General features: G+C 42.3%; 1 protein-coding gene and 1 long non-coding RNA gene across 4 annotated transcripts in view; one reads left to right on the forward strand and one right to left on the reverse strand.

Moving 5' to 3' along the window:
- The window catches only part of PHKB (phosphorylase kinase regulatory subunit beta), a 143,486-nt gene that overhangs the window by 97,505 nt on the left and 22,806 nt on the right, over positions 1–23,175 (forward strand). For all 3 annotated transcript variants that reach the window (XM_069966248.1, XM_069966247.1, XM_069966246.1), the window contains 8 exons: positions 4,116–4,274; positions 7,161–7,255; positions 11,597–11,652; positions 12,387–12,480; positions 15,732–15,815; positions 16,955–17,059; positions 22,768–22,850; positions 22,943–23,033. In XM_069966248.1, the coding sequence (XP_069822349.1) occupies positions 4,116–4,274; positions 7,161–7,255; positions 11,597–11,652; positions 12,387–12,480; positions 15,732–15,815; positions 16,955–17,059; positions 22,768–22,850; positions 22,943–23,033 (767 nt within the window). The remainder of the gene's footprint in view (positions 1–4,115; positions 4,275–7,160; positions 7,256–11,596; positions 11,653–12,386; positions 12,481–15,731; positions 15,816–16,954; positions 17,060–22,767; positions 22,851–22,942; positions 23,034–23,175) is intronic.
- The window catches only part of LOC138788410 (uncharacterized), a 108,194-nt gene continuing 96,621 nt past the window's right edge, over positions 11,603–23,175 (reverse strand). The window contains exon 4 of the long non-coding RNA XR_011362596.1: positions 11,603–11,863. This is a non-coding gene — a long non-coding RNA (uncharacterized lncRNA). The remainder of the gene's footprint in view (positions 11,864–23,175) is intronic.

The following is a 23,175-nucleotide window of genomic DNA, read 5'->3' on the forward strand; positions in this document are numbered from 1 at the left end:
CAGACAGCGTTCCCACATGTGCACTAGATAAGTAGATTTCTTTATTTTATTTTTTGCTGTGCTGTGAAAATTAGAAATGTTAGGTTTTTTTTCTTTACTTTAAGTTTTTGTGTTTTTTGTTATAAAAAAAAGAATAAAAAAGTGTTGCAGAATGCAGAGATTATAGATAGAAAATTACCCAGGCGAGGTTTAAAGCATCATTCACTGTGCTGCTATGAATGACATTAATAGGATGGGTGCTCCCTGGCATCTCTTTGAGAACACACATTATGAGAATGTACAACTCCTGGAAAATAAGCAGTTCTCTGGCTCAGTATCAGACACCAGGGGCCCAAAATGCTGGGGCTGGGGTAATGTGACTTATCATTTATTTCTAGGATGTCAGGCAACACCAGAAATGCACATTGTGCCAAGAAGTATTGAACAGGCTCTGTTTCCAGCTATTCACTGCTATGTTGTTGTCTCTGTAACTGGATACATATTACCACATGATTGCTGGCAGCAGTCAACTGTAACCATATCTTTTTTTTATCCAGAATACCAAGTGCTCCTCTCCCAAAAAAGACTATTACACTTGGTCTTCAGTTATGAAATATAGGATTTGTGTTTTTGTGAAGTATCCCTTTAAAGGTCTTATCCATTAGAAAAACATGGCCACTTTTTTCTAGAGACAGCACCAGTCTGCATGTCCTTTTGCAACTCCGTTCCATTGAAGTGAATAGAGCTTAATTGCAAACCACACCTGAACTAAAGACGAGTGGTGGTGTTTCTGGAAGAAAGTGGCCATGTTTTTATAATGCTGCATAACCCCTTTAAATTTAGATTTCACTACACAGATTCAAAAACTATTTTTTTACACTATTACAGCTGCGTCAGAGACAGTAACTCAGCTCTCCCAAATTCCTGAATGCCATATCTGCCATTTCATTTGCAGAAAACAAACTAAATATAAGTAATCCAGGGTGAGGGATATACAGCTGTGTGTTAAGCCCTCCTGTACTGTTAGTTTTATAAGGGTACAAAGGGCCCGACCATATAGGTGGAGTCTCAGGAAAACCTCATACCCTTTATATGGCTATAAGTTGGCATCAGAGGTATATGTTGTGAAAACCTCCACATTTTTTACATAAGGAAATATGAAAAATTACCTGTCTGATTTTTCATATTTCTCAGTAGTGCACACCAGGGGGAGCTCCAGCAGGAATACTGCTGGTATTGGCCAGTAACCTGAAATACGGCTGCTGAAAAAAGAGGCTGTCCCTGCTCAGCTGCTTTGACATCATCACTAGGGATGGTCCGAACCGAGTCTGGATCGGGTTCGTACGAACCCGAACCCTCGGTAATGATTTCCTGCTCCGTGCAGCGGACCGCCTGGAAAAATGGGATACAGCCATAGCCATAGGCTGTATCCCATTTTTCCAGGCGGTCTTCCCGCTGGATCCGCCCGCTGCACGGAGCCGGCAGACAGCGGGAATCCAATGCCGAGCGTTCGGGTTCATCCGAACCTCGGCGGGTTCGGACCATCCCTAATCATCATCTCCCTCCTCTTTTCACAGGGGAGCAAAGAGGGGAGAGGAGCAGTGCCATTTTGTTGTTGTCTGCACAGCAGTACACATACAACAAGTGTGTCCCCAGCCAAATTCATAATTCACCTCAGCTGCTGCAGAATATCACACTACACCTCAGCTGCTGGCAAACCTCATAATACGCCTCAACCTGCTGCAGAACCTCATAATACACCTCAGCTGCTGTAGAACCTCATAATACACCTCTCACCTCCCATCCCCTGCATGCACATAGTATTGTTGTTACACTCATACAGACAGCTCAGGCCTGTACACTTGGGATGAGCAAATTTACAGTAGTTTACATTTACAGTGCTTCACTATTGTTGGCTGTCGGCTTGTCAGCCGGCTTCATTTGAGCTCTGCTCCCGATATCTCGTAAATCTGGACACAGTCCTGCGAAACTTCACCCAGGACTGTATCCCACTGTTCCAGACACCCACAGCAGAGCTCAAATGTAGCCGGCTGACAAGTCGACAGCCGAGCGCAGCAAAGCACTTCGCCACTACTGTAAATTTGCTCATACCTGATGTACACTCACACAGCTCATACAGACAGCTCATGCATGCACACTCATACAGACAGCTCATGCATGCACACTCATACAGACAGCTCATGCATGCACACTCTTACATGCACACACATACACAGCTCATGCACACTCATACAAACAGCTCATACATGCACACACATACACAGCTCATACATGCACAGTTATACAGATAGCTCACACAGATAGCTCACACAGATAGCTCACACAGATAGCTCATACAGACAGATAGGTCTTCTAACAGTAAGTCTCCTGACAGCTGCTTCCCGCGCCCCACCGCTACCCTTGGATCTCCTTCTTCATGCAGCTACCAGCTCAGGCTCCAGTATGCGCTGACCATACCACACACTCAACTGCTGCAGAACCTCATCATACACCTCAACTGCTGGAGAACATTATAATACACCTAGCTACTGCAGAACCTTATTATACACCACAGCTGCTTCAGAACCTCATCATACACCTTAGCTGCTGCAGAACATTATAATACAATTCAGCTACTGCAGAACCTTATTCCACACCTCAGCTGCTTCAGAACCTCATCATACACCTCAGCTGCTTCAGAACCTCATCATACACCTCAGCTGCTTCAGAACCTCATCATACACCTCAGCTGCTGCAGAACACTATAATACACTTCAGCTACTGCAGAACCTTATTCTACACCTCAGCTGCTGCAGAACCTCATAGTACATCTCAGCTGATGCAGAACATTATAATATACTTCAGCTACTGCAGAACCTTATTCTACACCTCAGGTGCTTCAGAACCTCATCATACACCTCAGCTGCTGCAGAACATTATAATACACTTCAGCTACTGCAGAACCTTATTCTACACCTCAGCTGCAGCAGAACCTCATCATACATCTCAGCTGATGCAGAACATTATAATATACTTCAGCTACTGCAGAACCTTATTCTACACCTCAGCTGCTGCTGCAGCACCTCATAATACACCTCAGCTGCTGCAGAACCTCATTATACAACTCTGCTATTGCAAACATCATACAAAACCTCAGCTGCTGTAGAACATCATAATACACCTCATCTGTTGCAAAACATCATATTACACCTCATCTGCTGCAAATCCCCAAACTACACACCTCAGCTTCTGCAGAACCTCATCATACACCTCAGCTGGGGTTAACACACAGACAGCTTTTAAAGTCTAACTATTTTTAAAGATATTAAATAACAATAAAAAATAAAAAAAGTGACACATTTCCTTTAAAGAACACTGCAAATGCAATGTGAAAGCACCCTTAAGGTGCCCATACACTATGGAGGTAATTTATCAAAGATGCACCTGGCGTATGTCGGGAAAAGGCGGGAAAGTTTTTTGTGCAAAAATATGAGCCTTTTCCCTGATGCATGCCCTGCTTGCCTAATGGGTGTGGCCTTCTGCTGCACCTGGTTTATTATGACAGATATCTACACCAGCTTCGTCCGCCATAGATCTGCCTGATCTTAGTAAATCTGTGGGGGGCAAGGAGTACAAAGTGATAGATGACTGTATTACTCCTTATGTCTATCACCGTGACTGATATAATGTTCTTAGCCAGTGATTAGCTGAACAAGTATTTTCTTTGTGGTAACAAAAAGCTGAAAACTTTGCTTAGCTAACACGTGAGACTGGGGGATAGAGGTATGTGGCACAGTATTGAGTCAGGTGAGTATATATATATATTTTTTTTTTAATGCCAACCTTCACCTATAAACAAATTTTGTGGGGTTGGAAAACCGCTTTAAGACATACACCAGTTATACAAGTCATTTTATATCAGCGGTATTACAGGTAATAATGTACATCGATGGAATGAGGTGTTTGTCACTCAAGGTAAACATGCATTCCCTGGGGATTGCCGTGTTGCCACTCAGCTTATATTTTAATATGAATACAATAATTCCTATAAATTCTTTCTGGTATGCAAAGGTTTAACATGATGAGGCATATATAAGCACTGATGCCTTGTCAGTAACTGGATGTGTTTCTTGCAGGGTGCCCCATCATTCCGGAGTATTACCATGTACCAGCCGACTTTGTTGAAGCAGAGAAACTGAATGCTAACAGTCAGAAGAGGTTTCCCAGTAACTGTGGAAGGGACGGCAAGCTCTTCTTATGGGGACAAGCACTGTACATCATCTCCAAACTCCTGGGTAAGCAGCAATTAAAGGCAACAAATATCAATTTCCCCACAAATATCCATTTATTGTTACAGTGATGCTGTGTACAGCCAAGGCTCATTTTACACTGATTTGCTCTACTGATGGCTTGGGTTTTGGTCAATTACTTCTGTGTATTTGTGCTAATTTGTTTTAAAATTGTTCCATATAGTTTTTCCCCTTTTAAAATGTAGAAGAAATTTTCTGTGTCTTATAGTTCACAGTCAAGGCAGCTCAACAGTGTCAGACCATCCTGACTGATTCTCTAGTGATCTGGTGCAGTTCTTCAGCCAGTGAGAGAACTGTGCATCCACTAATAGCTGTACAGTCCTCTCCTTTCTCCTGCCAGACACTGATTTGTGAGATTAGTACAGAGGAGGAGAGGAGACTGGGTACAATAGGATCATCCTATGCAACTTCCTGCTATACAAAGGCCTTTTCTACAAAGCCTACCCTGCATGGAGGAGAAAGTACTTCCTAATCATGGATCTAATGTCCCGAACTGACTACATCATAGTTATCTATGATAGGAATCTATTATAGTTAGGGCTGGGCGATTAATCAGATTAATTCAATTACTTTGCCCAGAATTTGAGAATCAATTAGATTTTTTTGTGAAAATCGTAAATTTGATTTTCACAAAAAACCATTATGGGGGGTGAGGTGCAGGGCAGGCCTCTAGCTAGCAGAGCTGCTGCTTACCTGCTGCTTACACATAGTGGGACGAGCTCCACTCCTGGTCGCACACAAAGGTCTCCGGTCTCTGGAGGAGGCCGCAGGGACAGCTGAGTTTTGGTGACTGGGACAGAGGTGGTAGCGTCGCTGTGGGTGCTGGAGCTGTACAGCAGGATCGGAGGATCTGCACTGTGCCCCTCAATCCTACTGTTTAGCTCTAGTTACCGCAGCGACACTGTCACCCTATTCTGCAGTCCCTGCAGCCTCCTTCTTTTGAGACCGGGGGAACGTGTGTGGACGGGGTGAGAGGAGAAGTAGGGCTATGTGCCCTCCTGCCCCAGTCAAACCCGGCTGCCCGAGCCTGCCCCAGTCACCCCAGCCTGCCACTTATCTATACCTGTACTACTACTACACCCCTCATCTATACCTGTACTACTACACCGCCTTGATGCAGTAGTACGTGCAGGGAAAAAAAAAACACTTTATGTGCATTTCCCGTAATAAGTTGTATATTGAAAATTTGTATAACTTTTGGGGGCCAATACAGTACTTTAATAAAAATTTACGCCGGACATCTCCTTTAACCAGTCTCCTCCACTGTCTCCACCCCTCCACCAGGGAGGGAACAAATACACACATGTAAGCAATGCAAGAACTTAAACATGCATTTTTAAAATCAACCTATAACACATTTATTTCTAAAAGTATATACTTTATAGTTTATATTAATACAAATACAATTAATACAAATAGAATGGAACATGCCGCTTGTTTAAAACAAAGCCAAGTGTATAATTAATAACTAATACCTCTGTTCTTGAACTGTTCAAGAACCAAGCTGTGTGTTCCTATAGGGAACAATGTAAATGTCTTTAATTGTTTTTTTTTACACTCCATGGGTCAGTTGCAGAGCACCCCACCCCATCAGTAAGTAGCAGTGCATCCCCGCTTTGCAGTGTCTATTTCCCGCAGCAGAGGTAGAAAGAGAGAACTTCGCGCCGCCCTTGCTTCTCCCTGCTACAGGGAACTGCTCCTCCAGCCTGCCCCAGCCTGCCCCAGAAGGGTTCAAGGAGCTAGGGCAGGCTGGAGGATTAGCAGAGAACACCCATTTAGAACCAGGATTCCCCTTATTATGTAGGGAATCCCCGATCCTGTAGCCTTTGTGTTCCCAATTACCTCAATAACTGTCAGCTGACAATTATCCCCCCTGATTTTGTTCGGGTACCAAACAATGTTTGTGTACAGAACAAAACTTCAGTTGGAAATTTTGTTACATTACCAAAGTGTTCAAACTCCGAGGTATTACTGTACTACTTTAAAGGGGTTGAAAAGACCTTTTAAGCATTTATTGCCTTTCCACAGGATAAGTGATAAATGTGTGATGGCTGGGAGACCGACCACTGGTCGCTGAGCACAATCTACATCAGTCCCATGGTGGTCCAATGCTGCACCAACAGGGGAAACTTGGGAACGTCCATTCATGAGATCCCAAGGAGATCTGAGTGATCACACATTTATTAGATGTCTTTTGGCCCCTCGTCAACAGTTTTGTTTGTTTAAGACTGGGCTAATGAATCGCTATGACTTGAAGCGTGATTTTAATATGTCCAGCTGGGTTGCTCCTGTCCTCAGTGTCATAGCTTGTGTAGCAGTAGGATTGATCCTTGGCTGGTGCACTCTGTAATGTGTCTCGCTCAGTCATTCTGTCAGCCTAATCGTCTCTCTGTGCGCTCACATTTCAGGTCTCCTTCACCTGGGAGTTGTTTAGCAAACAGTTTATCGTTTCATACAGAACTCAAGTGTCATCGCTAGTTCTCTGTATAACTGCTGAGATTTATGTCTTGGCCTTAAATTATCCTTCCCTCTAGTGGAATATGAGATATGGCAGCTGGCCCTGCACCACCAAGGAAGCTGTATTCAATTGTATAAATTGCACTATTTTGGGCACCAACATACAGGATCTGGCAGATGCCAAGTGGAGAGAGAAATGAAAATATTATATTGCAACAGCACCAACAATATCTTGGTATTTAAATTTAAAAAAAAGGTCTAAAGCCTTTCAGCCTTCAACCATGTAACCTTGCATCATATTCCTGTTAAGCTGATATCTGATTATTAAAGTTACAGACCCAAAACCTGAGGCTGCACTACTGAGAAATTCTAATGCCACTTGTTTGTTTCTTGTTTTTGTTTGTTTTTCTGTAGTTGAGGAATTAATAAGCCCTAAGGACATTGATCCCTTGCACCGTTATGTTCATAGAAGTGACCAGAGAAACATCAGCATGAGATACTCCAACCAGGTAAGTGTCCCTGGAATTTTGTCAGCATTCTTGCATATGTCATTTTTAAGGGGTATTCCTATCTCAACTAATATAGTTATAATTGTAGGGAACATGAAGTAAATAGATTTGTAAATACATTCATTTAGCAAACTACCCTCCTTCTCCTGAAATGCCTGCTCTTCCCCCCCTGTTGTTGACAACTTGTTGTTATCGACTGATGTTCTGTTCTAAACGCAATAGTCTGGCTTGTATACACATACATAGCATCTTTTTATACATCTAAACTAAATATATATATATTAATGTTACATCACTGCTTTTAGAGCAGAGTTGCGGTCGGTAACAAAACATTGAGTTGTCAACAATGAGAGGGAAGGAGCCGCAGCATATCAAGAGATGGTAAACTTGGTAAATGAATGTATTTGAATAAATATTTAATTTGGCAAGCCCTACAAGTATAGCTATATTAGTTATAATGGGAATACCCCTTTAAGTTGTTAACCAAATAACTTTTCTTTGGCCACACCCTATAATAGGCTTGTCTACGCCACCATTTCCAAGACAATTTTACTGTGTGATAATGAAGGAAATGTCTGTCCAATGCTTTTTGTAATGACTTCTCTTGTATTTTCATCTCTCCATTTAATGTAACAGACTGTCTTGATGCAGTTTCCTTAGTCATCCACCAATCTCTTCTCAATAAGAAAAGCCCCTTTTAAGTAATAGCTTCTTGTTACTTTATGATTTACCAAAGATTAAATTATTTACAGTGTAGTTATAGCAAAGCTGGATGTCTGTGTCCGCATCATCCTCTTTCTTTAGCACATAACTGGCAAAACTTGTGTAGCAAAGTTACATTTATTGTGTGGTTTAATTTAGCTTCTGTGTGATTGGGTGGATGTCTCTGGAAAATAGTCATTGGGTGTCCAAAGATCAGAAAATCAGCGAAACTTGACTGAAATAATGGCAAACATAGGAGTTGAAAATACACAATCCTGCCATAGTCTGGTTAATAATGTACGCTGGACTTCATAATTGTATAATTGCAATGTCACTAACTACATGGAGGGAGCTGTCAGTTTTAGAGTTTCAGGCAGTGATTAATCTAAACCCTGTCCCACTAGAGGCTCAGCTGCCTTATTCTCATGCTTAACACCACAGTTCTGCTTCCTCAGGTTGGCTAGTCTGTATAAGATCAGCAGGACGTGGGTGCTCTATTCCTGGAGTGCAAATTGTTATAAACAAAATCACCAGGAAGATAACGTAACTTACTAAGCAACTGTAGTATGTAGACTGAGTGTTTGGGGGGGGCAATGCTTCATATGGACGGAGGACTCTAGATATCTTTATAGGCATGTGAGCATATACATTATTACATTTATATTGTTTTTCTCTCTGATACTTTATAAACTGAAGAAAAAGGTATGTCTAAGTGAACTGACATCACAGCCACAAGGTCTTGGAGAATAAGTAGACCGGGAAACGATAGTGTGGTGTCTGATAAAACACTTCATCAGTTGCAGTCATCCATCCATGAAATTCCATTGCAAATATAGCGGCTCAAACCAGAGCTGCAAATTCATTTCTCTAACATTTTCCAAGTCTGAGATAAAGTGTTATCCTGGTTAGTCTGAACCCAAACTTCATCCTGATTGTCATAGTTATGCCAGCCTCCTGACTAGAAGAAGTAAGCAGGGGGTCTAGATTTGTTACACTGTTACACTAAAAACTAACGTAATAGGAAGTAATTATATAAAAAGAAAGAAGAGGACCTCACACCTGATGCTGGAAGTTGTAATGTAGTGATAGAAGAGTAGAATCCTAGAGCCGGGACTGGAAGTAGGAATGTAGTGAGAGAAGAGGCATGATCCCAGAACCATGACTCGAAGTACTGTAGGAATGTAGTAACAGAAGAACCGGATGCCAGATCCATGACTGGAAATAGGAATGTAGTGAGCAAAGGGGCAGGATCCCAGACCGATGACTGGAAGTAGGAATGTAGAGAGAGACTAGCAGGATCCCAGACCCAGGACTGGAAGTAGGAATGTAGTGAGAGAAGAGGCATGATTCCAGAACCATGACTGGAAGTACTGTAGGAATGTAGTAACAGAAGAACCGGATGCCAGATCCATGACTGGAAGTAGGAATGTAGTGAGCAAGGAGGCAGGATCCCAGACCCATGACTGGAAGTAGGAATGTAGTGAGAGACGAGCAGGATCCCAAACCCATGACTGGAAGTAGGAATGTAGTGAGAGAAGAGCAGGATCCTAGACCCATGACTGGAAGTAGGACTGTAGTGAGCAAAGGGGCAGGATCCCAGACCGATGACTGGAAGTAAGAATGTAGTGAGAGAAGAGCAGGATCCCAGACCCATGACTGGAAGTAGGACTGTAGTGAGCAAAGGGGCAGGATCCCAGACCGATGACTGGAAGTAAGAATGTAGTGAGAGAAGAGCAGGATCCCAGACCCGGGAGTGGAAGTAGCAATGTAGTACAAGAAGAGCAAGATCCCAGAACCATGACTGGAAAAAGAATGATTTAATATATTGATAAACAGTAGTCAGCCTATTCACTGCTAGAAATGACTGATGACAGTTAACAATACTTTGCATTCAGCTCAGTACACAGTAAATGGAGAAAGTACAGCTTGAAGGGTGCCTTTTAAACACACCCCCAGGCTCTTTTTGTTGCTCTGCTTGCGTTGTTCTCCCGCCACCTCTCCAATTATTAACATAAATACATTTACTGTCGTTTTTGTTCATGCTGCAGAAACTGAACCAATACAATGAATTTGCCCCCCACCCCACGAGACAGCTGCACGGCCCCCAGGAGCCCCGGCGCTGTCCAGGAGATTAATGGTTCTTGGTAGTGGTGTAAAGAAATGCATTAGCAGGGAAATAGTCTGAGCCAGTGTGTCTGCATTATTTAATTAAGGACATTGTGACTGCCACCGCCTGGAACACTGCTCGCCATCCAGCCATCTTACCACTGCCGCTGCTGTAGATCTTCTCATCATGAAGACATTAGTTGCGTAGCTCATACATTATTAATAGAAGTGATCACTCTTCAATGTTAGCACTAAATCTAATGTGAACATATTACCAGAGAGGAGGTGAAAAATTGCATGTAAAAAAACACATTGAAGGCAGCCATATTGTATGGGTGTGCAGGAAAATCAGCTTATGGCAAGTGCTGATATCACTGGGGAACCATTATATGTAATAATATATTTAAAGGGAACTCATTCTGAGCATTCACACTGAAATGCCTTCCACTTTTAAGGCTTCTCAGTCTGATAAGTATGATAATTCTAAGGAAACCATCAAAAAGCTGGGACTGACATATCCCTTATCTTTATTTTCTTTCTATTTATTATTTTGGGTACAATATAGCATCCTACTTTGGTAGTGCTTTTTGGCCTAACGTATGTTGAAGGCCTCATTCACATAGCCCATAGTTGAACACCTAATAATGGTATATAATGAAGATATATAAATATTCACGTGCTTATTATATAATTAGTAAAAGTAAACCTTTTGACCTTTCAGGATAAGCTGGCATTGGTGTACCTTAAGGAGTAGCGCTATAACTTGTATTTATGGCGTTTTTCACCGGGGTTCAGCTCTGCCACATCTCCAAATTGTATTTGTCTCTGCACTAATGGGTGGGGCCTAACTCCCCTGTATCTCTATTGCACATCATAAGCGGCAGCAGCACAGAAGACATTATACTAAGCAGTATAGTGAGCTGTGAATCAATGGCATTAGCTCTAATACAGAAAGCTTGTGTACTTTCTCACTATAGTCTCTCTGTCTGCTTCTGGCTGGCTCCAGTCTTTCTTCCTCATATCCCCCCCCCCTTCCCCAATACACTTATATGGGCAGCATGTAACTGATCCTTCAGTAAATGGATAATCCATCTTAAGCTGTTTTTCACAGTGAGGGTGCCTTCACACCTACCGTATCGCAGCAGAAAATCCGCTGCAGATCCGCAGCAGATTTAACTAAATGAATGAACACAGCATCAAATCCGCACTTATAAATCTGCTGTGGATCCGGAGCGGATTTGACAGTGCGTATTTAATGCTGTGTTCATTCATTTACTTAAATCTGCTGCGGATCCGCAGCGGATTTTCTGCTGCGATACGGTAGGTGTGAAGGCACCCTGAATGTAGATTTTGGGATGGGGAGCAGGAAGGGAACCTGATAAATAAAGATTGCTATTTTTCTCTAATAAGATATATTACAAATTTTCTTATACTGTTTATTTATGCAGTTTGTTGAAATGTGCATAGTAGCAGCAGCTGTATTATTGCATCAGTGTTGGGAGTTTAAACCTTTAACTGGTGTTTCTTTTTCAGGGGCCACTGGAGAATGACACCGTGATACACGTAGCCCTAATAGCAGAGAGCCAGCGGTAAGATGACCCTCAATCTATTTATAATGTATGTGGCTTTTGAGGTTTAGGATCTTTCAGAAATATCATATATCTAACCATGGTTTGCAGTTCACACCCCGTGAACTTTTCGTAGAAAACTGCAAAGATTTCTCTCTTCCCTGTTGCTAGGAAACCCTTTAAGTTCTCCTTTGAAGTCACTGCCATGATCTAGATTTGTGATGATTCACACCTGAAAAGAATCCAGTAACAGGTGTTTAGAACATTTTACCATCACAGCAAAATATACTGTACATCTAAGACTATCGGAAGCTCCTACAAAGTAATACAACTGTACACATAACTAGCTCTCATAGTCTACATCAGCATGTGCCCCCAAACTTAGTTGTAATCATTGTCAGCCATAATAGAGACCGTAGTTCATTGCTTTTGTCACCTGGTCATTTAACATAGGTGACCTCCCCCTATGTAAAGAAATTTATATATAACTAATATAATACTGTTCCTCTGTAGCAGAATATAACTGCTATAGTACTACTCCTATATAACAGAATATATCTACTATAATACTCTCCCTGTGTACAAGAATATAACTACTAATACTGCCACCCCCATGTACAGAAATATAACTACTATAATTATACTACCTACCTTATGTACTATAATGCTGCTCCGTATATACAACTTGGTACTATAACTGTATTATTGGCACCTGCGCTTCTGTAATTATAGTGACATTTTTTGCTTGCCTTCAGGTTACAGGTGTTTTTGAACACTTATGGTATTCAGACACAGACCCCACAACAGGTGGAGCCTATCCAGATATGGCCACAGCAGGAGTTGGTAAAGGTGAGTAACTTAGCAGCTGTCATATTATGTTTCTGACCCATTTGCTATGCTATTAAACAGGACATGTGGGTCTCCCAGGGCACTTGCTTCCAGCCAGGCTGCTCGAATTTGTATTCATTATGTTGACATCTTAGAGTCTTAATGTAATTAGAGTTGATTCATTCTTATATTATAGAGACATAATTTGGCGCTTTGTCATAGCATTCGATGAATGGGCAAGATGGCAAATCTTATGCTCAAATCAGTCTTTGTAAATTTGGAGTGATTCACTTTAGAGGGGGTGGGTGGAGGCACAGGTATAGACATCTCTGCAATAGATGAGAAGAGAAATGGTCAGTTTTTACGCACAGTCCCCTCTGTGCAATGATCAGGGATAAAGACTGCTACAAGCAGTGTCAGTCACAGCTCATCATAGTTCGAACATGCAAGCACAAAGGTTTGGCCCCTCTCCTTATTTGCCGGCCTGTGTATTATGGTTGGCAAGCAAATGAGATGAGGCTGCCTTACATGTAGGTATCAAAGAGATTCACAACCATAATATTCAGCACAGCAGGGTACAATGCAACCAGGGTCACCAATACAGCTAAATAGGGAAGTTCCTGAACCAGCCTCTGCTTCCTCAGCAAACACGGTGAGTATCCGGATAATCCTGTCATATGCTTGAACGCAAGTGGACTCTTTCAGTATAGAGGTGCCTGGATGCTGCTTGCTTTTGTCTCTACCACAGGGAGCGGTAATTAGTAGACACTGATAGCCATTTTCCACAGAGAAGCAGACTAAAGACAGGGTTGTACATGCCTTTGTAGTCTATGAAGGGGGGAGGGGGCCAGGGGAATGAGAAGCAGAAAGATGAGAGAAGCAGCCTGTGCACTATGCAGACATTGTGGCCACAGAAAACACTGGATTCACATGGTAGACTGCACAGTGCTGGCTTGGGAACTTCTGAGGGTTTACTACAGTGATGCAGGATTGCAAGGTGTTGTTTTTAGTAACTATGGAGTTATCTTTTTATGAGCACTGCTCTGCCCCCATAGCGTCAATCCAGCCAGCCCCTTCCATTGATTATCATTAGAAGGGGCGGGCAGTGCTCCTAATGGCCGCCCCAGGGCTCCTAACAGTCTCACCGGGCCATGGAGTAAACAACTAAGTGCATGGAAACTGCACCAAGTATAATAGTAAGAGACATATCTTCATCCATCTCCTGCACAATAGGAGGCTATCAGCAGGTTAGATTTGTCTAACCTGCTGATAGTTCCCCTTTAAAATATTCGAACCTCTGTGGGAACTGTAATTGCAGCCATATTGGTGATCATCCAGTTACCCAGAAACACTTGTACCGTATCTAAGACACCAATTGTGGGCATGTTGCACTTCATATGTGAACCTATTACTATGTTGTGCTGTTACTGAGAGGGAGCGGGCTTTGACAGGCTTTTAGTTAACACTTCGGTAGAGTCTGAAGATCATTACTGACTGGTTGGAAATATGGCATCAGATACCAGGAGTGTTGTCTGTGATCTGATGCCAGGCTGGACATGTGTGTGATGGATTAACATTTGCTTTGGGTCAGAGAAGCAGAAGAAGGAAGTTAAATTGTTGCCTAAGCTGACAATATTTTCGCACCGCCATCCTCAAGGCTTAACAGGAACCTGGGTTAGCTAACGCCCACCCTTATGGGCATCTTTGCTTTTAAACCTCATCCTATATGTCAGTATCACAAGCCAACATTTATATTGTAAGATCCATAGACACTGCGACAAGATCTTCACCATGGTCCATTTTTTGTTATTTGTGAAAACAGAGATTAAAAGAATTCTGTGCAATTTAGAATTTTTGTCTGCTTTTTTCACAAAAACAAAAACAGCACCACTCTTGTCTAATGGCTATGTTTGGTACTGCAGCTCAGATTTTTTTTTTTTTTTTGCTAATTGCCTGCAGCTTTTTTTTTTCTTGATAATTCTGTTAATAGTCAACACTGTACTGGGGGCTCTGGGCCAATCAGAAGTCTCCTTCGTGTTGCTCTCTCTCATGCTAAAACTTCCAGAGAAAGAGAAACTGCAGATGCACTTCCTTCCTCTCTGTCTATAGTATCACTACTGACAGAACTGCTTGTGATTGTGGAGGATTCTGAATCTTCACAAATATTCTGCTGACAAGTTTTGGATCATTGACTAGGGAGAGTTGCAGCATAGAAATCCATAACATGCATTGAGGATATACAGCTGCCATAAAGCCCTCATTTTCAGCACCATTGTATCATAAATGGTGAAAGATTTACCGCTTGTCTCTGAATAGCTCGCATCACTTCTCTCCTCCACCTCACAATCCATTATTATCTTTCCTGTGTTTTCGTCCTCCCTGGAAATGATATTACACTTATTTGCAATTCTGTTTTCTTTAAGATTAATGCCTCAGTTTTGTCGTCTTCCACGCAGCGACCATTAATCACTGGGAAGCATTTGTCTTCACAAGGAGTACACTTAATGGCGTCTGCTTTGCCAATCGCCATTCTCTGCATTTAATCTGCTACAAATAAAGAGCTCAGGAAAACCCGGCGCCTGCAAATGAGAAGCAGATTCTTTCCCTGCGCTTGGTTCTAGCAGGAGGCACCGATATACAAGTCACCTGCACAATATTCAACTAATAATTTTATGCTTTTATTTATATAGCACAGCACTTTACGTAATTGTAACACTCACCAGATATGAAAAGCATTAAGCAAGCAGAGATCTTGAAAATACTGAATACACAGTCTGTTATAAAGTTGTGGAACATTTCATTATACATTCAGCTTTAGCTACAAAAAACTTGGAAACCATTGTATTGTATGCAGGGTGCTGCACACAGAGTCTGTGAGTACTCTTCCTGACACTTTGTTTTCTAGGGAATTCTTCATCTGGCTAGCATGTTACAGGATAATCTGCCCCATTACGGATTAGTTTTTAATATGCAGTTTACAGAACTTTTATATTCCATGATTACAATGTGTCCAGATGGATGAGATTAGTGCGTTCTGTGAGATGCTTTGTTTCCATTTATCTCTAGGTATTATCTGTATGTATTAAGCTTTGATATGTAGTATGGCACTTAGTTCTGTGGTAAATGTCAATAGTAGTTTAATCTGTTGGTTTCCAGGTGTGGTGAAACTGAAATAGCCAGCATGTCAAGCGCAACATGTTTATATTATATGATCTCTTTATGCATCAGATTTAGGGTCAATGGACCTTTAACGTTTCTAATGTTATTAACAGGCCTATCTTCATCTGGGGGTCCATGAAAAGCTTGGCTTGTCAGGAAGACCGGACAGACCTATCGGGTGTCTTGGAACGTCAAAGGTCAGGGGTGTGATGTCTCACGTTCATGCTCTTTGTTATCATTACACACTGCTGGATTCTATGTCAAACTTTGTCAGTCTGTGTTACTGGTTTTCCCCCACAATCTTGTAATTGATCATATATCATACAGAGTATAATTGCTGCCATCGGTCTATTGTCACCAAAAGCTCACAATCTAATTTTCACATTCTGTATTAAAGGCAACCAACTAGCACAATTGTGCTGATTAAGTTCCCATCAGCACCTAATAGAATATGTATGGAGATACCCCCTCACTCACACACACTCACCCTGGGGTTGCTTTTCCAGTAACTTCATATCCAGAGAAAATGTCTTTTGATGGTATGGTATGTGCCACCAGAAATCAGAATGCAGCTTTGGATGTGACTAGTGTGTAAAGCAAGGCATAATGTTTTAATACTTTTACGAAAGAAGACAGAAGAGCATTAAGTTTATGAATCTGTATATTTTAAATAAACACAATGGATAATTTTAGCCAGATGTGGTCGAGATCCAGTTTAATAGCAACACAATTTTTCAGGATGACAGAAGTTTTGACTAAAAACCGAGCAAAGACATTGCCTGCAAACCATTGACAATTAATGTGTGGTTAATGTGATGCTCTTTGGTGTCATAAGACACTGACGGATTCTATATCACACTTCTGTCATATGTCACTGTATATCCCCCACGATCTTGTAATTGGTCATATACAGTATCACCCACCCATGTCAAAATCAAATTTTCACATTTTGTATTAACCTTTGGAGAGCGCTTTAATCTATCTGTATATATGAATATCTGTGTTTCCACCCAAAGGGCCCTGCTTCGCCCTGCTCCACCATGCAATGTATGTGCAGTCTATTGATTTTAGTGGGCACCATGTAATGCATCAGTGCACAGGAAACTGTCCATGTTGTTTCACGGATATTAGCTAATAATTAGGAGGGAACATGTCAAATTCCCAGAAAGGTTTACTAAAGAAATAGTAAATGCTTCAGCTCTCTCACATCTGTAAGGTAGACAGCAGCCATTATGCTCTGTATGGGTACAGGCATCTCTAAACTTTACAGAAAACACTGCCCCTGTTTTTAGGAGACCATTCTTATAACTGTAACACTGTTCTGTTCCTTCTGCAGATTTATCGCATCCTTGGGAAGACAGTGGTCTGCTACCCCATCGTGTTTGACCTTAGTGACTTCTACATGTCCCAAGACGTTATGCTGCTCATTGACGACATTCAGGTAAATCCTTTGTGCTGAAATCTTGCTTTTGTGTGGACACTTCACATAATACATAGTGTAATAATCCAGAACCCAGTTAAAAAAATAATAATAAAAAGTCTAGCTTTTCATGCAAGACACATGTCCCAATGGGAGTTAACAGCGAGTTGGGACCGGTATAAAAAGACAATGTTGCCCTAATGATATCTGAACATTACTGTATAATGTTGAATCAGATAGCAAATACCCATCATTGTTTGTTTTGTGCTGACCTTGAGTTACAGTATACTTCAGTCCCAGCCAAAGTTGCATTCACAATTCCATCCTCCTGTTAGCTCTCATGCAACAAGTTTATTTGATGTTCTGTTGTGTATAGTTTTAATTTTGGAATTATATAATTGTGTAACACAGCAGGTAGAAACCATAGTGAAGTGTCTAGCATGTGTCACTAGAAATTAGAATACAGCTTTGGATGTGACTAGTGTGCAAAGCAAGGTATACCATTTCGATGCTTTTCCCCCTGGAAGGCAACAGAACATTGCTGATAATCTAATTCTGATGGGTTATGAATCTTTTGTAAATGTTAAATATACAGAACAAATCATTTTAGCCACATGTGGTCTAGGTCTAGTTTAATAGCAGCAGAATTTCACTGGATGACAGGGGTTTTGCCTGCAAAACAAGCACAAACATTAGCAGCAAACCATTGACAATTAATGTGCAGTTTCATTATGCCTGTGGCTGTCGCTTTTTGTGTTCTCACCCTGAATCTTTTTGGCTGCAGATTAAAATGTTTGCACCACATAGACTCTTCTATAACAAGAATTTGACGGCCATTTCTAGTAGGCTTGTAAATCAATCATTGATTTCCCGGACAGCATGGAATGAATTACCTGTAACACTCACCAATGACAGTCACTCCCGCCTTTCCCTGTTAGAGGGTGGGGCTCGCTCTTGTTTATTAAGGAGATAATCTGCTTCATATAATCCTCCTTTGTTACTAGCCCAATTCCAGAAAAGTTGGGACACTTTGTAAAACAAAAACACAATGCAATGATCTGCAAATCTTACAGACCCACATTTTATTCACAGTACAACATAGACCACACTTCAGGTGCTGACACCTTTACCATGTCATAAACAAATTAACACTCAGTACTTGATGGCAGCAAAGCAATTTAAAAAAGTTGGGACAGGGCCATGTCTATCATTGTGTAGCACCCCCTCTTCTTTTAACAACACTAAATGTCTAGAAAGTATGGAGACCAGTTGCTGCAATGATGTAGGGTTGTCTTTTTGTCAGATATTGTGTTTCATTATGCGCATAATGTTTCCTATTGGTGAAGGGATAGGTCTGGACTGCAGACAGGCCAGATCAGCACCAGGACTCTTCTGCAAGCTGTTATGATTGACATAGTGTGTGGTTTAGCGTGGTCTTGCAAAAATATATGAGACCTTCCCTGAAAAAGGTGTTGTCTGAGTGAAAACATATGTTGTTCAATACTAATCAGCATTGATAGTGCTTTTCTAGGTGTGTAAGCTACCCATGCCATAGAAACTAATGGAACCCCATACAACCAGGGATGCTGGCTTTACAGTTGTGCGCTGATAACCAGCTTGATGGTTTCTTTCCTTTTAAGTATGCAGGACATGGCATCTGTGGTTTCCAAAAAGAATTTCACATTTTATTGAATTGCTGCCAAAGTGTTTCTGCTAATGGAGTCTGGCTTAGTCTGATCTAACTGATCCATGCAATTCTTTAGCAATTATTATTAGCAATCTAATGATTGTGTATGAAAGTTCCCTAGGGGGACTTGAAAAGTGAGAGGGTCGAAACGTCGCATCTCTCTGTATTTTTGTACTACTTGCAATAAATAATCACCTTATTCACCTATGCTGGTGTGCTGCGGAACATCTTTACGTATATATATATATATATATATATATATATATATACACACTGTAATATATCTGTTCAAACCAACCCATTTTCCACATAAAAAAATGCTAACATTAAAGATGACCGCAACTTGAGCGTGCTCAAGTCTAGGGCTGGGCGGTATACCGCAAAAATACCGATACCGTCTCTGGCGTCGGTTAACCGACCTCAACTTGGCCAGGACGGTATCTGCGGTATTTTTATCTCCTGGTCTGAGCTGTCCGACTTGTCGGAGCGCCTCCTCCCCGCTCCAGTCCCGGCTTGTCAGTACCTTCCCCCTGTCAGAGCGTCCCCCAACACACACACACACGTGCGGCCCGGCGTGAGCGCTGCACGTTATGTGCAGGGACACCGGTGTCAGAGCGGGAGGTGGAGGAGGAGCCGCAGTGGTGAGAGTGTCTTGAGTGCCCCATCCTCCTGCACCCGGCCCGTAGAAGCGCCCCCCCGCCCATTACCAATGCGCCTGCACCCGTCCCAGTATCCCCTCCCGGATCAGTCCTGTCCGAGCGCCCCCCCCTCCACGGCCCCAGTCTCGTCCGAGCTACCCCCCACCCCGGCATCAGTCCTGTCCGAGCGATCTCACACCACACACACGACTGGGAAGCGCTGCACCTGTTGTCCTGTGTGTGCAGGGAGGACACGGGCAGGATATGGTGGAGCAGCATTTGGGAGGCTGCCGTACTGTAGTTCCATCAGCATCATTAACAGTACAGTGCTGCAGCTTAGGAGGAATGAATGGGCTGCAGCACACAGCAATGTCTCCTATAAGTTATGTGTGTGGCATCCTGCCTGCTGCAGCCCATTCATTCCTCCTAAGCTGCAGCACTGTACTTCCCATACCCTCATCCCTATGTGCCCCTTATATAGTAATAAAGCCCTAATCGTCCCCCCCTATAGTCATACACCCCTATCCACCATCTATCCCTATGTGCCCCCTATATAGTCATACACCCCTATCCACCCCTATGTGCCCCCTATATAGTCATACACCCCTATCCACCATCCATCCCTATGTGCCCCTTATATAGTCATACACCTCTATCAGCCCCCGTATAGTCATAGACCCCTATCCGCCCCCCGTATAGTCATAGACCCCTATCCGCCCCCTGTATAGCAATACACCCCTATCAGCCCCCCGTATAGTCATACACCCCTATCCGCCCCCGTATAGTCATACACCCCTATCCGCCCCCGTATAGTAATACACCCCTATCCCCCCTGTATAGTCATACACCCCTATCCCCCCTGTATAGTCATACACCCCAATCCACCCCCTGTATAGTCATACACCCCAATCCACCCCCTGTATAGTCATACACCCCAATCCACCGCCTGTATAGTCATACACCCCAATCCACCGCCTGTATAGTCATACACCCCAATCCACCCCCTGTATAGTCATACACCCCAATCCACCCCCTGTATAGTCATACACCCCTATCCACCCCCTGTATAGTCATACACCCCTATCCGCCCCCGTATAGTAATACACTGCTATCAGCCCCCCGTATAGTCATACACCCCTATCCGCCCCCGTATAGTAATACACCCCTATCAGCCCCCCCTGTATAGACTTACACTGCTATCAGCCCCCCGTATAGACATACACTGCTATCAGCCCCCCTGTAGTCATACACCCCTGTCCGTCCTCCCTGTATAGTCATACACTATCAGCCCCCCTGTAGTCATACACCCCTATCTGTCCTCCCTGTAGTCATACACCCCTGTCCGTCCTCCCTGTATAGTCATACACTATCAGCCCCCCTGTAGTCATACACCCATCCGTCCCCCCTGTATAGTCATACACTGCTATCATCCCCCCTGTAGTCATACACCCCTATCCACCCCCCTGTATATCATACACCCCTGTCCGTGCCCCCTGTATAGTTATACACTATCAGCCCCCCATATAGACATACACTGCTATCAGCCCCCCTGTATAGTAATACACCCCATATCTGCCCCTCCCTTTACAGTCATACACCCCTTTCCCTATGTAACCCCCTTTAGATACACGTCCAGGTCTCTGCTGAGACCCCCTAATAACGACGACATTACTTTTATTTTTTTTACTTTTTTTAATCAAAATATTGTTCGTTTGTCATAGCAAGTGGGTGTGGTTTGCAAAAAAGGGGCGTGTCATAATTATCGTTCAATTATCGTTACCGCAGCTACAACCGCGATAAACCGCGATATTGATTTAGGCCAATATCGCCCAGCCCTACTCAAGTCCAATTGCTGCATTTATGTTTTCCGAGACTCCCTAGGGCTTTATCTAACTACTTTAGCCACCAGTATTTAAATGCTGAATGATCGGACTCGAGTATGCTGAAGTTGCAATCATCTCTAGTAAACATTAAAAAATAAAAAAATAAAAACCTTTGGCATCAACTCCTCAGGAAATGCCTGAACTACAAAATTTTCATGTTATTGACACACATGGTGACTGTCGTACACAATAAAAAAAATATACTGTATATATATATATATATATATATATATATATATATATATATACACACACACACACTATATGTAAAAATTTACTTTGGTCATCTCATTCCTCAGATACAATTTAATAAAAAGCAATAAATATTATCTTTATGTAAAGATACAAACTACACATCATGTCATAAAAAATAGGCCCCAAGCAGCTCTGTAGAGTTATAGTAGTCAGAATATGGTGGTTTAAAGCAATTTGTTTTTCTTTTTATGTGGTAAAAAATAACAGCTACACAAATTCATTGTAGTTGTTCTACCTGAGGAATACTGATAATGCGAGTTTTACCGCATGGTGAACAACATAAAAACATGTATAGTCACCATCAGTGATACTTTGTGCTGACCACAGTGTTGATTCAGTTTCGCTCAGTATAAAAGCACTTGTGTTTCTCCAGGGTTTTATGTACTAATCTAATTTTTACCAGCCTAAAATTCCTGCCCCTCACCCACCGGATTAATTCCACACTTATTGCCTCCATTCTGTCTCCAAAGCAAATTAACTTTAAGAAAAAAGAAATGGCCAAGTACTATTTAAGTTAGCTGGATTAATGAACTAAATGGGTCTGTATTATAAACACAAACACAAGGGTAAAATGTATGAAATCCATTTAACACTCTGTCTGCTGGTTGAGGGTAGCAAAGAGTACCAGCACAGCCTCAACTGCTGTAACTCTCTAATTCCTGCTTCTTAGGCCTTAGCTGTGAGGCCTAGTTAACATTTATGGTCATGAATAAAGAGGATCGAGCAGGGCCGATGTTCAGGTTCGTACGAACCCGAACCATCAGCAGGTAACAGGCTGTATGCCTGTTTTCCAGGCGGTACTTGGGCTGTCTCCACCTTCCCCACGGAACGGGAAGACAGCGGAAGACAAATGCTGATGGTTCGGGTTCGTACAAACCTGAACATCAGCCCTGTTCGATCATCTCTAGTCATGAATTGTCCTCATACACCTTTACTGCCCTGCTGTGTATTCTTAGTGAAATCTTTTTGAGATTTACCATTCAAAATTGCATGGATAAATTGTCACAAAAAATCTGGTCTGGTTAAGGGTGCTATCTATCTCCACAAAGAGGTAATTTTCCAGAGAGATTTCAGTGTATATTTATTAGATATAGAGCGTTGCACAAGACATGCTACTGGGCAATGGGGGAGATATATCTCCATATACCTTATTGTCTCCAAACCCTAAAGTGATAGAAGTTGTTGGAATTGGTTGAATAAGTGACATTGCTGAGACCAGTCGTTCTGTGCAGCTTTGGTCACATTTTAGCCTTGTCTCTTCTGCAGAATGCTTTGCAGTTCATCCGGCAGTACTGGAAGATGAAGGGGCGTCCTCTGTTCCTGGTGCTAATTCGTGAGGATAACATCCGGTATAGTATAGAATCACAAGATTTAGGATTATTAGATGTATACACTGCAGCCTTCATAACCTTTGTCCCTCTGTTTCTCCTTTAACCCTCAGGGGAAGCAGATTTAACCCTATTCTGGACATGCTCGCCTCCTTTAAGAATGGAAACGTGGCAGGTGTCAAAGTTCATGTGGACAGACTACAGGTAAGAAGGAAATTTGGACATTTATTCTGTATGTTAATTCTCTTGAAATAGAAAGTGTGGTCTATATAGGAGGACATGTACCACTCCAACAATCTCCTTGTGGTAAAGGGGTTTTTCCTTATATGCAGCACATATGTAAGTG

Source organism: Dendropsophus ebraccatus, chromosome 4, assembly GCF_027789765.1.
Source record: "Dendropsophus ebraccatus isolate aDenEbr1 chromosome 4, aDenEbr1.pat, whole genome shotgun sequence".
Lineage (NCBI taxonomy): Eukaryota > Metazoa > Chordata > Amphibia > Anura > Hylidae > Dendropsophus > Dendropsophus ebraccatus.